This window comes from Podarcis melisellensis (assembly GCF_964234715.1).
Source record: "Podarcis melisellensis genome assembly, chromosome: 4".
NCBI lineage: Eukaryota > Metazoa > Chordata > Lepidosauria > Squamata > Lacertidae > Podarcis > Podarcis melisellensis.
Window position 1 is genome coordinate 83,804,628 of NC_138531.1, and position 15,523 is coordinate 83,820,150.

A 15,523-nucleotide genomic window follows, 5' to 3' on the forward strand; every position below is an offset into this window, starting at 1 on the left:
CTGAGCAACGAGAAAGATGTGCCCATACCCTTACAAGCTGAAGATTGCTGGAGTGGCACACAATTGGTGAATGGCAAGCTGCACACACAGGCAACATTTCACCAGTTGTGCACTGAGATGGTGCTACTCTGCCTTCCAGCAATGCATGCTGGAATAGGGGTATGGTGAAGGGGTTTCTCTGCCCCTCGGTTGTTACTTGGTGTGACAGCGTATTACACCACTCCTCCATGAATTACCACTGTTGTCTTGAGTGCCTTTGCTACTCTTTGAACCTGCTTTAATTCCTTGAGTAACTGGGCTGTGGTATACTGTGCCTGGTTTCCATTCTCCACCCCACCCTATAATTGTACTACTCAATCATTAGTCAGTTGGATCATAAGGCGTAGAGTTGCCAATTCATTTCATGCTGTGTAATGCAATGCTTTAAAGTCTGTAATTACATTACACAAGGCTTATGATCCATCCTGAGATAGCTTGCTCTTGATGGATAGCACCATCAAGGAGAGCAGAAGAGCTAGAATGAGATGGGGAAAGAGTACAATTTTAATTTGACTCTTCTGTTTAGGAGTTTGAACACTGCTTTTCAGTGGGATAGTTATCTGCTGGATAAGAAGATTAAGGGAATAAGAACTACCAGAGTTTCACACTCTAAAAGTTAATTTAGCTGTTTTAAAGTTCTAGTTAAGAGTGCTGTTAGGTGATCATTTTCACAAATGAAAATCCATGTTTAATAGAAACACAATTCATTCTGTCACAAACAAGCCATATAATCCTAGCTGGGAATCATCATACACTTTCAACCTGATTGCAACAGTCTCCCATTTGGAGTGGTGGTTCAGATAAATAATCTGGCCATGAAGTGGCCATTCAATGAGGCTTGTGCATAGGCTTCTGGTCCTTTGTAGCAGTTTGGGCATTTCCACTGATGTTTACATTGGAGCCTGCTGATTGCCATTACTTGGTTTCAAGTGAGTGGTACGGGGTGAGTTTACATCATAATTTTTATGTTAACAGACTATATCCTTACCAGTAGAATGATGGAAACATCTGTCTCTAGGCATGGATGGATGGATCTCTGCACCTTGTTTTCTCTTACCACCCTAGGCAAATTATTAAGCGGTAGATTTCCCAGGGCATGATAAACCCAGCAATGACTTAAAGGCAAACAGGGTTCAAGCCCATGAAGAACTAAGGCCTTATATGAATAATAATTTGCTAATAGTAGTTATAACTGCCATGGTGGATGAGATATTCAGTGATGCCCAAATATTTTCATATATGGACACTGGCAATTATATGCCACCAGTTATCAATGGAAGCCAGTGTGGTGTGATGGATAGAGTGAAGGCTGAGATGCCACTGAGACTTGTGTTTTGTGGCTCATAAATTTTGATTTCAGGGACTTTTACCATTTAAACAGGTGAACATTGATTATTCTCTGACCCCAAGCTGGAGAAAAATGCAGTTCCTTCTCTCTCTAATATACTCATCACACAATTCCTGCTATCCACCATCCAGACACTCATATCCCAAGATTGATGCTCTGGCATAGTATGTGAAAGGAGGGAGTTCTCTACCTTGCAGGTGCCCAACTGAGAAACAACTTTCCTTTTTTCCTTTCTCCTGTTTGCTACGAGAACAATAGTAAAGCAAGAGGGTGGGAGGGAAAAAGAACGAGTCCGAAGAAGTTTTAAAGTCCATCAGACTGTGGGGTCTGTTGGCTTGGCAGGGTCCAAATTGATTTGGATTGTATAGGCTTATGTTGAGCTGTTTCCCCATTTTTTGAGATGGGGAATAGCTTGGTTTACTCTGAGCCATTCTCCAACACGGGAGCCCACCTATTACTAACAAACATGAAACATGAATCTCTATTTGTGAACTTGGACTAGTTGCTATCACTTGACCTCATCTCTTGGATCTGAAGAGAAGATGGGGGGGGGGGGAATCTGCACTACCCCGAGCCCCTGAACCCCAGTGGATGGGACAAAAATATAAGCAATCCATACACATCATCTCCAGTATTTATTGTTGCAAAACACTATCTGCTAGAAGCACATTAGATGATCATTCACATAATGGAACTACTGTGTATCAGAATAGCTCCTTAGTGAGGTAATTCACCACCGATAATATTTTGCTTCACACATTGGGCCCAAGAGCTAAACTGATATGCGCTATGCTATATTTTTTGTTTTAAAACTCGGGTGTCTATAATCCTGCTGAAAACATCAACCCTTTCAAAGCCCTTTCATCTTGGTGAAAAATAAATCACCTTGGAGAGCCAATCTTAGAAGTCTTTACATTTTAATATTTGCTGCTAATGAATGCTGATGTCTTAGATTGCCCTGGAGCCTGAACTTCTCTATTTATTCACAGAGCAGACTTTGAATAGCTGACAGCAGAGGTATTTTGTCTGCAGCATTCTGACAGCCTGCTTCCTTTCAAGTCTAAGGAAATGTGGGAGAAACTCACATCTCAAGCACCCATGTCAATCTGGAGCAAGCAGGACTATGTAATACGACATTTACACCTGAGCGAGTTATGATTCCAGCATATTGATTTAGCACACTCACTCATGCTGGGTAGGATGGAGAGAGTTCATGCATTTATGAACCAAAGATGCAGTAGCACACACGGCAACCCCACAGTATATATGCAGTGTGTGATGTGAACGTTGTGTGAGTACAAAGTAGGCCCAATTGATGCAATACCTTCATAATGGTTAACTTATCCCAGAGCCTTTAGGGGAACTGAATTTCTCTAAAGCAAGAGCTGCTATGTAAAATATTCATACTTTAAACAGATGCAAATCCCAGCTCCTCACAGCCGTTCCTAGTTTTGGAATATGTTTTTCCCTGGGTAAATGTTGTGTCTCACTTAGCGTGACAATTGGCAATGTATGTGTCCACTTCTGCTTTAATGCAAACTTCCTCTACCCCAAAACCAAATTAATTCAACTCTGGGCAGCGTACACAGCAGTCCTTGTTTTGCTAGCACCCTAGAAGTCTGTGTACAAATATGTCGCTATGGTGGTATTTTTTATATTTATTGTATTTAGCGGATGTGGGTGGCGCTGTGGTCTAAACCACAGCCTGTTGGGCTTGCCGATTGTAAGGTTGGCAATTAGAATCCCCACAACAAGGTGAGCTCCCGTTGCTCTGTCCCCGCTCCTGCCAACCTAGCCGTTCAAAGCCTACCAGTGCAAGCAGATAAATAGGTACTGCTACGGCAGAAAGATAACAGTGTTTCTGTGCGCTCTGGTTTCCGTCATGGTGTCCCATTGCACAAGAAGCAGTTTAGTCATGCTGGCCACATGACCCGGAAAGCTGTCTGCGGACAAACATTGGCTTCCTCGGCCTGAAAAGCGAGGTGAGTGCCACACCCCATAGTTGCCTTTGACTGGACTTAACCATCCAGGGGTCCTTTACCTTTACTTTTTTACCTTATTTATTATAAGCACTTGTCTCGGTAGTGTTAAACTAGCAGGCTTTTGAGCTGAACAGAGCTCTTGTCCAGAGAGGCTCGAAACAATGCAGCCTTTCCCTATCAGGCTCTGCTTGGATTTATCCAAAAGTTTAAATCTTAGCATGCAATCCGAGGAAATTATTATATAGGAGTCAACATTAGAAGTTAACTGAAAAAGGTAGCCCTTGAGTTTTACCTGTCTCACCTCTGCAATGTGTCGTTCAGTTTGGCTTTGTTCCTGACATCCTGACATGGAGCTTTCTTCACTTCACGCCAGTGTCTGTGTCATTAACTAGGTAGTGGCATAAGGACCTGAAATATGTTAAACTGCACATTTCTTTTGTGGGGAGGGATGTTGCTGCAGGGAAATGAAATGACTGCCTTGTGCCCTCTCCCCACCCTCCCCAAAATCACACACCCCCATATATACATATTGCTTGACAGAACACCTATGTTACAAATATTATAATGCACAGATACACAAAATTATATATACAAATAAAGCAAATGAAAAATGAAAATAAAACAAGCTGGACAAGCTACAAGCACATTGTGATGTTTGACATGATGTTCTCTACATGTCTCCAGATCTATCCTCCCCAAGTCGTCCTCCTCAGTCTTTTCCTCATCCACTTGTGTTGAGTCACTCTCCTTCATCTTCCCCATATCTCCACTATATAATATCTCTTATTTTGTACCATGCCCAGGACCCAGGCTACACATTGCATCTTCTAACGGAGGGATGCTGCTCCTGAACTTCTTAGGGAGGTGGAACTACTAAGAGGGTCTCCTCTGCTGCTTAGGGCTATAAGCAGAAAGGTGAGCACCTTGAATTGAACCAGAAACCAACTGGCAACCAATGCAGCTGGTTTTAAACAGGATTGCGCTTTTGGACTATAATCCCCATCATTCCGGACTACAGAACATGCTGGGTGGTGCTGATGGGAGTCATAGTGCAGCAACATTTGGAGAACCACAGATTTCACATCCCATAAATTGCTCTATGGAATAAGGCACGGGTGGGGAAACGTTTGGCCTCACGGGCTTTCTGATTTAGGAAAGGTTTTGTACTGACTCCTGCTGAGCTGAGCAGGGTTTAACCCTCTGGGTGGAGGGGAATTACATCCTGTTGCTTTGGCTGCATCCACAGCCCACACAGAATTGAATTTAGCCCATCAGCTGACAGCACCCACTCATTGGAGTAACCTCAGCTGATTGACAGGTGAAAAAAAATGGCCTCATGGACCAAACTGGAACCGCTGATGGACCCAGATCATCTTGTGGTAAGGGATGTACCAGGAAGGAAAGATTTGCTGCAGAGTTTTACCCCAGTTTAGACAGTATAATCTGTGGTACATGCAACATATTACCTGGCACTTGTAATTCCCTAACTTCTGCTATCTCTTTTCAGTCTAATGCAGATTGTAAGTCTCCTAAACAAGGACTTGACTGCTCTGCAGGGAGGGTTTAGAACACTATTAATATTATATCAAAATCAAATAGTAGCTGGAATGGTAGCAGCTGTATGTTTGACCTATACTGCAAATGCAGAAAGTACTTTGGTCCCATTTTGCAAGGAATTTCATAGCATATCCATTCACCCTTCAGTGTAAAGAATGTGAGGAAGAATTAGCTCAAAATGGAAACAACTTTCCATTTAAAATTTGCAGCACTGTACAGAAATACAAAATAGCAGCATTAGAGGCAGTTTTTAATTCCTAAGTTGTTGATGTGTGCATATCAGCAGCTGCATGGATTTGAGGAGTGTTTCTCTGACCCAAAGACTTTGATAAGGGCACATCCTGTTTTGCTTTTTCAGATGTTGCAAGTGGTGGCCTTAAAGGGACATTTGAGGCACTGTGTTTGTGCTGAGAGCAGCAGAAGATCTGCCTCATTTGTTACTTTCATACATCTTTACAATAAAACATGAAAGAACTATTGTCATCCACAAACGTTTTCCAGAATGGGTTTCCACAGGGGGAGGGGGGAGTGGAGAGAGAGAGAACTCACATTTTGTTGAGTAAAAATAAAACTAATTACCTGATTGGACTGACATTATGGAAATAGATCATAATTTCTAAACTTTTGTGTCTGTAAGATGGCTTGCTATGGGCTTTGCTCGTGTGACACTGCAATCTTGTGATCTGAATAAAAATATATTAATGATGATACCAAAACAGTTGATTATTACGTGGAGCCCAAAAATGGCATGCCTGTATCAAGTTCTTCCACTCCTGTACTGTGTAGTGCTGCCTATCATGCTGCTCTCCATATCTGTTTCCCAAACTGCTTTTTTCTTCAATGAAGCCCATCCCTCTGACCAACCTGGCTTGGTGTAAGGGTGTAGTTCTGCCTACAGACAGCGAAGGGAGTAGAGGTCTTGGAGAAGTGGAATCTTACGCATTTAAACGTTTTTCACAGCCCCAAAGTTTTGTTTTTCAGTGTCCCTTGTTAGAACTGCTGTATGTTTCTTTATGTCTTGGGATGACAGAATTTGGAGTAATTTTGGGTGCTTCTAAGAAGTACTGCTAGCTGAATGTGTTGTCATTTCGGCATTCTGGAACGTAGCATTCCAACCTGCAGAGGGTTCCACAAACAGCATGAAGACCTACAGTCTGCACAAGTTTTTTCCTTTGGACATTACGAGATGTACCAACAACGACATGCAGAAATGGCTGGGGGTTTGGCTTGGATGTAAGGACTGAACTTGCTGTTAGTTGTCTTGGAGAATTAGCATTGGAAATCTAAAACCATGTGGGTCTCCTAAGAAACTTGGTTCTATATTCTTCAAACGGAGGGGTGGGGAGATCCTGAATTGGGCATCAGAGTATATTTTTCATACTCCAATATTCTTGCAGGGATATATCAATTACTAGCCCAATGCAGGATTTATTAACAGCACAGTTCTTCCTTGGGTTGCACAAAGGGAAAAGAAAGAAAGGCATGGATCCCCTTCAACCCATGCTCTTTTTCTGCTAGACCAGGTGGCAGGGATTGGAAGGGCAGAGGGCATTCATACTACCCCAATAATCCAATAAGAGAATTAGGTGGCACCTACATTTTGTGTTGAGAGACATAGCACAGCCTTTCCTTAAGCTACGGATTTGCTGGTGAGAAGAGAGGGAAACTGTTACAAATAGAACACAAAAACGCTGCATGCAGATGTACACAAATTGAGTAGTAAATCCATCGCATAAGTACATGTTGTTTAGATGTACAATTTCCCTTCCTGGATTGGGGTCAGGGGAAGCTAGTTCTCAATTTCCAGCAAAATCTGGCTGCTCATATTGCTGATTGACTGACAACTAACCCATCTTCCTTTTCCCCCCTAAGACTGAGTCTCTCTTTGTGTGTTTTTATAAGTTGCAGAATGCACATTTAATTGAATCAAGGCACCTTTGGTCCCTTTTAAAAAAAGAAAAGATAGGTAGCCCTTCTGAACCATAGGGAATCAAGACAGACTACCAAATCAGTATTTGAGTCTGAGCAATATGTCCATCAAGTACCGTAGGTTGTGATAGCAAGGGAAGCTGAGCTCAAACTGTAGCAGGGGGAAATATGGATCCGGTCCCAATTTGCATGCATGCTTGTCTTGGGATAAATGACAAATGCAACCAACCCATTCCATTAATAAGCAGCGTTTGTGTGGCCAGAAAGAAAGATAGCTTAGGAAAGTGAAAAATTCTCCCCCCCGAGTCTTGGATAGAAGTAACCAAGGGGCCACACATCAACTGTGAATGTTGTACGTAAATCCAAAATTTCACAACAGTCCTTGGCTGTTAGTAGCTGCCACCTGCCTGCCACAGCTCAGCCGTAGAGCACCTGGGTTCCAGGTTCAATCCCTGACATCTCCAGGCTGGGAGAGACCCATGATTGAAACCCTGGAGAGCTACTGCCTGCCAGTGTAGACAATACTGGGTTAAATAGACCAAGAGTCCATTTAGAAGTCTTACTTTGTGACTGACTGCCTTCTGTTGGGGCTTTGCGCATGATGGAATCCTGCAGATGTGCAGCCAAAAGCCAAGAAAGTGGTTTAGGAACCAGATCCTCAGCAGGGTGTGGACTGTGCCTCGTGACATCTCGGAAGCCAGGGAAATTGCTGAACATAGTTTCCAGTGCACAGCGAGGTGGGCTTCAGTGCCTTACAAAGCGTCCCCCATGACAAGCAGAAGCAGAATATATTATGCAAAACAGAAAGCAAAAAGCTGAATAGACTATGCAGTAGTTAAGTCACCAAGCACACAAGCATAACTTGCATAATGTATGCAAGATACAGAATCACACATTTTTGCTGTTGCGGGATTTGGATTCCCTCAGAGGAGATTTATTTTTAAAGCACAGGATACATATATCCCTGCCTGCTGTACATAGGATTATTATGCTGGAGTGAACCAGTAGCAAAGTCAAGAACAGTCCATTGCTTCTCTGGCCAGAAACTCAAGCCCAGCCACACTTCTTGGCGTCAGAATGCAAATTTGTCTCAAATACAATTTGCCCTCAGCTCTATTGACCTGTTGGGAACAGCATTCCTGATAGTCAGAAAACAACTCCAGGTCAGCAGGTATTAAAAGAACGGTTGTTGTTTTATTCTTTTTTGGTGGGTACAAAAACCACAGTTTCTTACACAGAACAAGATTATAAATAATATCGGTAACATGAGTGACCCGTAGTCTCTTTTGATTCTATACTGCAGACTGATGGTGTTCTCTAAACTTATTTGTTGGTTTCTTGTAGTTAGACAGATGCAAATCCATGGAACACGGAATGATGGGACAGAATGAGGATGACCAACAATGTTTATAAAAAAAAAGTCTCTGAATTTTATTACAGTGATGACATTTTATATCAATTATTGCAATGAATTGTTCCCTAAGATGGTTAGAAAAAAGAATTGTGTTGTCCTCTACTGAATTTACATCCGTTAAAAAGCAAGCATGTTTCAATATTCCTCTTTTTTCCCCCAAAGAAAAAAGTAATTAATTTCTTTTATTTTATTTTTTCACAGGATTTACATATTTATTTTCTTATCACAGTTTAGTGACTTGTTTCCACAGCCGGACAGTCTTCCCACTGTATAATGTTGATCGTCGGGAAACACAGGTAAGCATGTTCATTGACTTCTATAGCAGTTGGTTCTCCACGTTGCCTAGACAAAGACCAAAAGGTAGCCTTTTCCTCTTGTGTATTCTTCACAGTTTTAATGCGCTAAATTGGCAAGTCCTATTAGTTGGTGTTTTGTTTTTTGAAAGTCCGCTCAAGTGAAATTTGTCACTGTTAATATTCCTGTCCCAACCCCGCCTCCCCCCAACAAAACTAAATTATGATTTTTCTTTTCCTGATATAAAATCTGAGTTTGGGTTTCCGAGCTGAGACCATGCACACACATTTGCTGCTGCTGATGTCTGGCATGCCAAGATGCCCTTCCCATGCTCAGCCCATTTCTAAGTTCATCAATGACATTTCCCCGTGTCGTGTTACAGTCCATGCTGTATTCCCGTCAGTCACTGACACAGTTTAATTAAGGCACTCGGATATTTTTTTGGTTTTTATGGTAGGTCTGATGCAATTACCGCCAATCCCGAACTTTGTCTAATTGCAGTTCCACTGTGTACAGCCTTTGGGCAGTCGGGAGTCAGAATGCGTCCGTTTTCTCCCATGCTCCCTGTGATGGATAATCTGGCTTTGTTTCGTATGGCTTCAGAAAAGGTCAGCTGGGAGGCAGGAGAAAGGACAGAAAGGGAGAGGGAGAAGAAGAAAGGGAGGAGGCAGAAAGGAAGTGTTACAATATTTCTGTTCCCCAATAAAACCAGTGCACAGCAAACACCAAAAATATCTAGGTGTAGACATCTGCATTATCACGTTAACTGTTTATATAATAATATGGATATAAGAGCATTTAACACACTCTTTTAAGTAATCATCATCAAATTAAAGCTCTAAAATAGATCAAACTGCAGATTCTCGTTCTGTTAAAATTTAGTAAAAGTCAAATCTCTGTGGGCAAGTGTAAAATGTTACTCAGTTGCCCAGTTTTCCTAGGAATCAATCTCATGTTCCTCCCCACCCCTCCAAATCCATTTTCATGTATATGTGATAGCAGTAAGGCTCGGAATTGTCTCACAAATTAGCTCGTAAATCTGAAGTCTTGTCAAGCTGATATCATCTCGTTTACTGCATTTTTTGAATAAAAAAAATCGCAGGCTTTCTGTATATTTAAATGAAAATCCAGCCAAAGTTAAGCCCCTTTTAGCCCCATTGATTTAAATGAAAACAAAATCCAAATATATGCTTATCTCCACAGAAATAAATGGGACTTAAAAGTGTTTGACTTTAGCCGAATTCTTCCTCCGTTCCTTTCCACTTCTACCTTGATTTCCTTTCAGTTAAAATTAAGGCAAGTTGCAAATACTTAAAAGGCTAATAAAAACAACAGCTGTAAAAAAAATGTATATACATAATGTGAAGAATTCAAAATCTGTCTCAAAGGCCTGTTTAAATTAAAAAATGGTTTTGACCTGCCTGGGAGTAACTGCCCTCCTCTAAACTCAGTGGGACTTATTTCTGAGCAAACATGCATAGAATTGCACTCCAGGGCTGGAATCCTATTGGGGGTGAAGTTTGAGGTTTCAGAATGCCAAATCCATGGCAGGCTTTCTTTTAGAAAGAAGCATCTCATTGTTTGCAATTTCTTTTTCTTTTTCTTTAAAGGCCCATTGATTTGAAACGAGACATTGGCACCACTAAGTTTTGTTGGGCCAAGGCCAAACTCTCCAATAAAATGAGTTTATTTGTTGAAATCATGGCAATAACGTGGCTACACGTGGCATATTATGGGACAAGAGCAACACACACACAAACACACAAGGCCCAAAGCAGGACATTTATGGTGGATTAAGGCAATCCCACCCCTATGCAATAACTGAGATTGTCCTGAGAGCACCAGCTATAAGGTTTTTTTTTTTGGTTTTTTTTTGCATTGGGTGGTGCCTACAAATGAGCGAGGGACCCTCCTTGACTTTGCATGCAGAGCATTGGAGGGAAACGTTTAGCTTCTGGGGGAAGCCTCCTGAATCGACCTTGAGAAACGGAACAGAGCGAAAACGGATAGTTGACAAAGATGTGGGACAAAAGGAACATGGCTGACATATCTCTTTGCTTTTTGAAGGATAGGGGAACCTCTGGACCTGGCTGCAGATGCACCCTTTTCTTGCCTGAGAGCTGAGTAAAGCTTTATTATATTCGTTTTATGGTGTTTCTATAATCACCTACATTAACACAAATCTCAAAGTAGTGTACAAAGGTGAAAACAAGCAAACAGATTGAAAGCCATTTAAAACAGAAACACCGAATCACGAGGAACATGGAAAGATAGAGAGCTACTAACCAGGGAAAGACTAAGGAAACTGACATGTTTCTGCTAAAGGATGGAATCACCCAACCATTCATTACTGGACAAGTGAATTCTACATAATCCTAGTTATAAATGAAGCAAGGGGTGGGGTGGGAGTTTAAAGTGCTTTTTGTTTCATTTATTAGAGAGGTTATATGATACAAAGGTTGCTTCCAGACAGCCTGTTCATTGGGTGTTCTTCCTGAATTGTTTAGATGAGGTTTGTGGGGAGATTAGAAGACATTGTCTTTGTATTTGTTCTGAGTTGTTTGCAGGAGGGTTAGATAGTGTGCTCTGTCACTCTCCTTATTGCAAAAAGTCTGATTTTGGGCAGAAGCCAGCTTGTTTTGCAAGACCAAAATCAATTTGCCCTCTGCCTTTCTGTCTAGTGATTCTAAGAAGCTACCTTTGGAACAGCCTTCATGTAAAATGGAGGTCATTAACTACGTTACCCAGTGTCCTCTATGTAAAAATCCTAATGAAAAATATCTGGGTTTCGCCACATAATCCCCCCCACACACCAAGTGAGTTTGTGTGCTTTTTGCTGCCGTGCGTTAAAAATGGCTTAGCACCTTGCACAAATGGGACGTGGGTGGCGCTGTGGGTTAAACCACAGAGCCTAGGACTTGCCAATCAGAAGGTCGGCGGTTCGAATCCCCGTGATGGGGTGAGCTCCTGTTGCTCAGTCCCTGCTCCTGCCAAGCGAGCAGTTCGAAAGCACATCAAGTGCAAGTAGATAAATAGGTACCACTCTGGTGGGAAGGTAAACAGTGTTTCCGTGCGCTGCTCTGGTTTGCCAGAAGCGGCTTAGTCATGCTGGCCACATGACCCGGAAGCTGTACGCTGGCTCCCTCGGCCAATAAAGCGAGATGAGCGCCGCACCCCAGAGTCGGTCACGACTGGACCTAATGGTCAGGGGTCCCTTTACCTTTACCTTGCACAAGTGGAGCTGCTGCTGGAGAAACAGAAAGAGGAAACTTTCAAGAACACAGAAAGGTTTTGAAAGCCACGTTCCCTCTTAAATTGTTTCTGGCAGAAACAAAAGGTAACAGACAAATGGGCAAGGAAACCTTTTCGGAAAGGGAATCTATACTTCCCCACTCCATGTGCGCCAAGCCCCCTCCCACATCTTCTTCACCCCCCCTCCTCGAAACCCACCTATTTCTTGGTGCTCTCCAGCTACAGTGACCACACGCCAATCTCTGGTCATACTGTGTTTGTTCTGCATTGTATGGTTCTGTTGTGTATCGGCTGTGCCTTTTGGCTGCAGTCTCCTTGGGGCAGGGGCCTGCTATTTGACAGGCACACTTTGCCTGCTGTGCAGTGCCATGCACGCCAGCACTGCATGAATAAAAATAAAAATAATAAATAGAATGCCTTTGTCTGAGGTGGCAAAATAAAACGCTTAACATTTACAAGTTTACACCTAAGCTTTATTTGCTCTGTGTTTGTTTTTTAATTGCCATATCACTGGTCTTGTGGGTATTATTAAAGTGTACAGTCATACCTCAGAAGTCAAAGAGAATCTGTTCCAGAAGTCCGTTCGACTTCCAAAATGTTCGACTTCCAAAGCGCGGCTTCTGATTGGCTGCAGGAAGCTCCTGCAGCCAATCGGAAGCCACTGAAGCACCGTCGGACGTTTGGCTTCCAAAAGAAGGTTCAAAAACCAGAACAATCACTTCCAGTTTTCAAGCGTTCGGGAGCAGGAACGTTCGACTCCCAAGGCGTTTGGGAGCCAAGGTATGACTGTACTGAGATGTGTGTGTTTTAGGACCCACCCTATTCCTGTGATTTGCTTTAACTGTTTAAATCCTGAAATTTAAATTGTTGTAACCTGCCCTGGGACCTTCTGATGATCAGCACCCTACTATGCACATCTACTTAGAAGTAAGCCCCATTGACTTCAATGGAACGTATTTCCAGCTGAATGTGTATGTAGGATTTGAGCATTTGTACCTTACTACAGTTTTATCAATCCTAAATATTTCTGGCTCAAAGATGAAGGGGGATAGAAGACAATCAGTGCACCTGTATGCTTTCCTAAGAGCAGCCACTCTCTTTCCTTCAGTCCTGAGTAGCTCTCTGCTTGTGACAAACAGGGCACTCTTTTTCCATGAGCAAAAACTGCAGTTTTGCTTGTCACCCTGTACTGAAGAATTTTGCCGTGGCCTTCCAAACTGCATGCTGCGAGGCACATCAGTTTCAGCTCGTTGGAGGGAAAGTCTTCTTGCAAATGCAGTAAAACTAACTACTGTAGCAGCACAATCATATGCATGTAGACTCAGAAGTAAGCCACATTTATTAATGATATGTTTTTGTTTTTCTAAAGAAAAACATTGTGAAGTCCTGCTGGATCAAAGCAATGGTCCAGAGCAAAGGTTCATTTAGTCCAGCGTGCTATTTCCCTTATTAATCGGTTGCCCCTTGGGATATTTACAAGCACAGCATGGAGACATTAGCCGTCTCCTGTTGCTGCTCCCAAGCAGCTGGTCTTCAGAACCATGCTATCTCTGATCCTGGAGGCTGCATACAGCCTTATTGACCAGTAGCCTTTGATAGATTTATCCTCTGTGAATTTGCCTAATCTTTTAAAGCTGTCCGATGAAGAGGCGGTCACCCCATCCTGAGGCATCACCTGCCTCAAATTTGTTACAAACTTATTCCAATGGAACGTATTCCCAAACAAGTAGGGAAAGGATTGCAGATTTTTAAAATATATATATTTAAAACCCATTGTATCCAATATATTTATATCTCTCTCTATATATATATCTTGATGCATTTTTTAAAATAAAAAGCACCAAAAAACCCACCCCTTGCAATGCAGATGTCTATTAGCAACATATAGGAAAGTATACTAAACATCTGCAGCCAAAATTAACCGAACCGTTTGTTTGTTTTTCCAAAAGAGGAAGCTCTCTCGATAAGCAAGCAGTTACCACCACTGGACAGACAGGGCACAAGACCGCATGACAAGATGACGATGGACCAGCCACTCACTGTAGTAGGGCCCTAAGTCCTACCCCTAAATTTTAACACTCTCGGTTCCATATACGTTGTAACCTTCTCTATAAGTTGCTAAATTCTGGGTATTCTGCGAGGAAGTTGGATTAAAAGTCTGTGCACTCTTTGCCACCTTCATTCTCTTCGCCTCTGCCCTGGATTTGTAACAGAACTCTATCAAAGCCACCAGCATAGCCAGGCCCAGGCCTCCAACCAGAATGTAGAAAACGCCCGCAACATTGCTGAGACTCAGGGCGCTCGTCTTGTCCTGGGGAAACAAAAAGGGGTGTGCGTGTCAGATCAGAGGCGCGAGGCGGCCGGAGAGCAAACAAACAAAACAGTACAGTACAGAGTACAGAGGCATAAGCGACGGCTTCATTGAAATACACGGGGAAAGGGAGGAAGGGAAGACAGGCACTGACAAACGTGTTCCGAGATAATTGGCCTGCCCTGGCTTGCAAAACAAACATACGTATATAAGCAAACAATTTGTTTTCAGAAGCAAAATGCTACGAAAGATTACATGTGCTTAACCAATACTTTCAGATGCAATTAGCCCCTTGGTAATGAACGGCGGTGAAATAGTCTACCACTATTAACCGCAGCGTCAATAAAGCATATCTATCCTCTCTCGACTCAATGTTTAATGGTGGCCTGAACACAGGGTCGTTAGAGGATCATTAAGTAGCCTAAGTGATCTATGGCATGGCTCCTTTTAGGATAAATATGCTCCGATATATTTATTTGGAAAAGAAAACACCAGACCGGCCTTCCAACTGCTGGTTAAATAAAAGGCTAAATGTCTGTTACATTTAAATCACTTTTTAAAATGCAGGCAAACAAATTTCCTGTCACAGCTCCTGAGCCTCATGTAGGATGTGAGCTAGGAGACAAATGAGTCTTTCCTCATGAAGAACAGCCTTCACACTTTCTACTATACTGTTAAAGGAGAAAGTTGCCTAGTTTGGGAAGCAATTGCAGTATGGTGGAGAGGGAGAGGGGCCTGGAGCGTAGGAAATTCAGGGAACAGTCTTGCTGCATCACAAGTCCACAAACAAGTGTAGCAGCACTCTCTGGATTGGGACCACTGGCTTGTCTGGTTTTCTCAAGGTTGTTGTTTAAAGTACTTATTGTTACTATCAGAGGAAGCTGCCTTGTATTGATTCAAACGTTTGGTCCACCTACGTCAGTGTTCTGCACTGATTGGCCGTGCTCAGGTGTTTCAGACAGGACTCTCTCTTAGTCCTACCATGGCAGAGATTTAACATGGGATCTTCTGCATGCAAAAGAGATGCTCTGCCAATGAGCTATGACCTCTTCTCACTAAGGGACTGCAGTGCTGATGCGGTAAATTGTTAGATACGTAATTTTTAAAAATCCATTATGTTTTTAATTTAAGGCATTAATCTTAGTGTTAAGTAAGCATTTCAAATTGGTGGATGCTTTCCGTCCTGCGAGTTCATGCGGCCACAATTCACTGTCAATTTGAATGAGCGAATGGCATGAACATGAGACTGCACACCTGACATTTCAGGATTTCAGAAAGATGCATGTAATTGTACTTCATAATACTTTAGACTTTTTTTAAAAAAGGATTTGACATTATACCACCCATTGCTATACTCTTAATTAAGCAATTTATCCAGGCATGCCTGTAGTAATAAA

At 42.4% G+C, this 15,523-nt stretch overlaps 1 protein-coding gene across 5 annotated transcripts in view; it reads right to left on the reverse strand.

Moving 5' to 3' along the window:
- Positions 1–8,739: 8,739 nt before the first annotated feature.
- GRIA4 (glutamate ionotropic receptor AMPA type subunit 4) overlaps positions 8,740–15,523 on the reverse strand; it is a 216,759-nt gene continuing 209,975 nt past the window's right edge. For 2 of the 5 annotated variants that reach the window (XM_081909661.1, XM_081909660.1), the window contains exons 15-16: positions 13,992–14,126; positions 8,740–9,176 (exon numbers count right to left, since the gene is read on the reverse strand). In XM_081909661.1, the coding sequence (XP_081765787.1) occupies positions 9,012–9,176; positions 13,992–14,126 (300 nt within the window). In that variant the 3' untranslated portion in view covers positions 8,740–9,011. Of the gene's footprint in view, positions 9,177–13,855; positions 14,127–15,523 lie in introns of those variants that run through there. The other 3 variants (XM_081909662.1, XM_081909663.1, XR_014168021.1) reach the window with 3 other exon arrangements.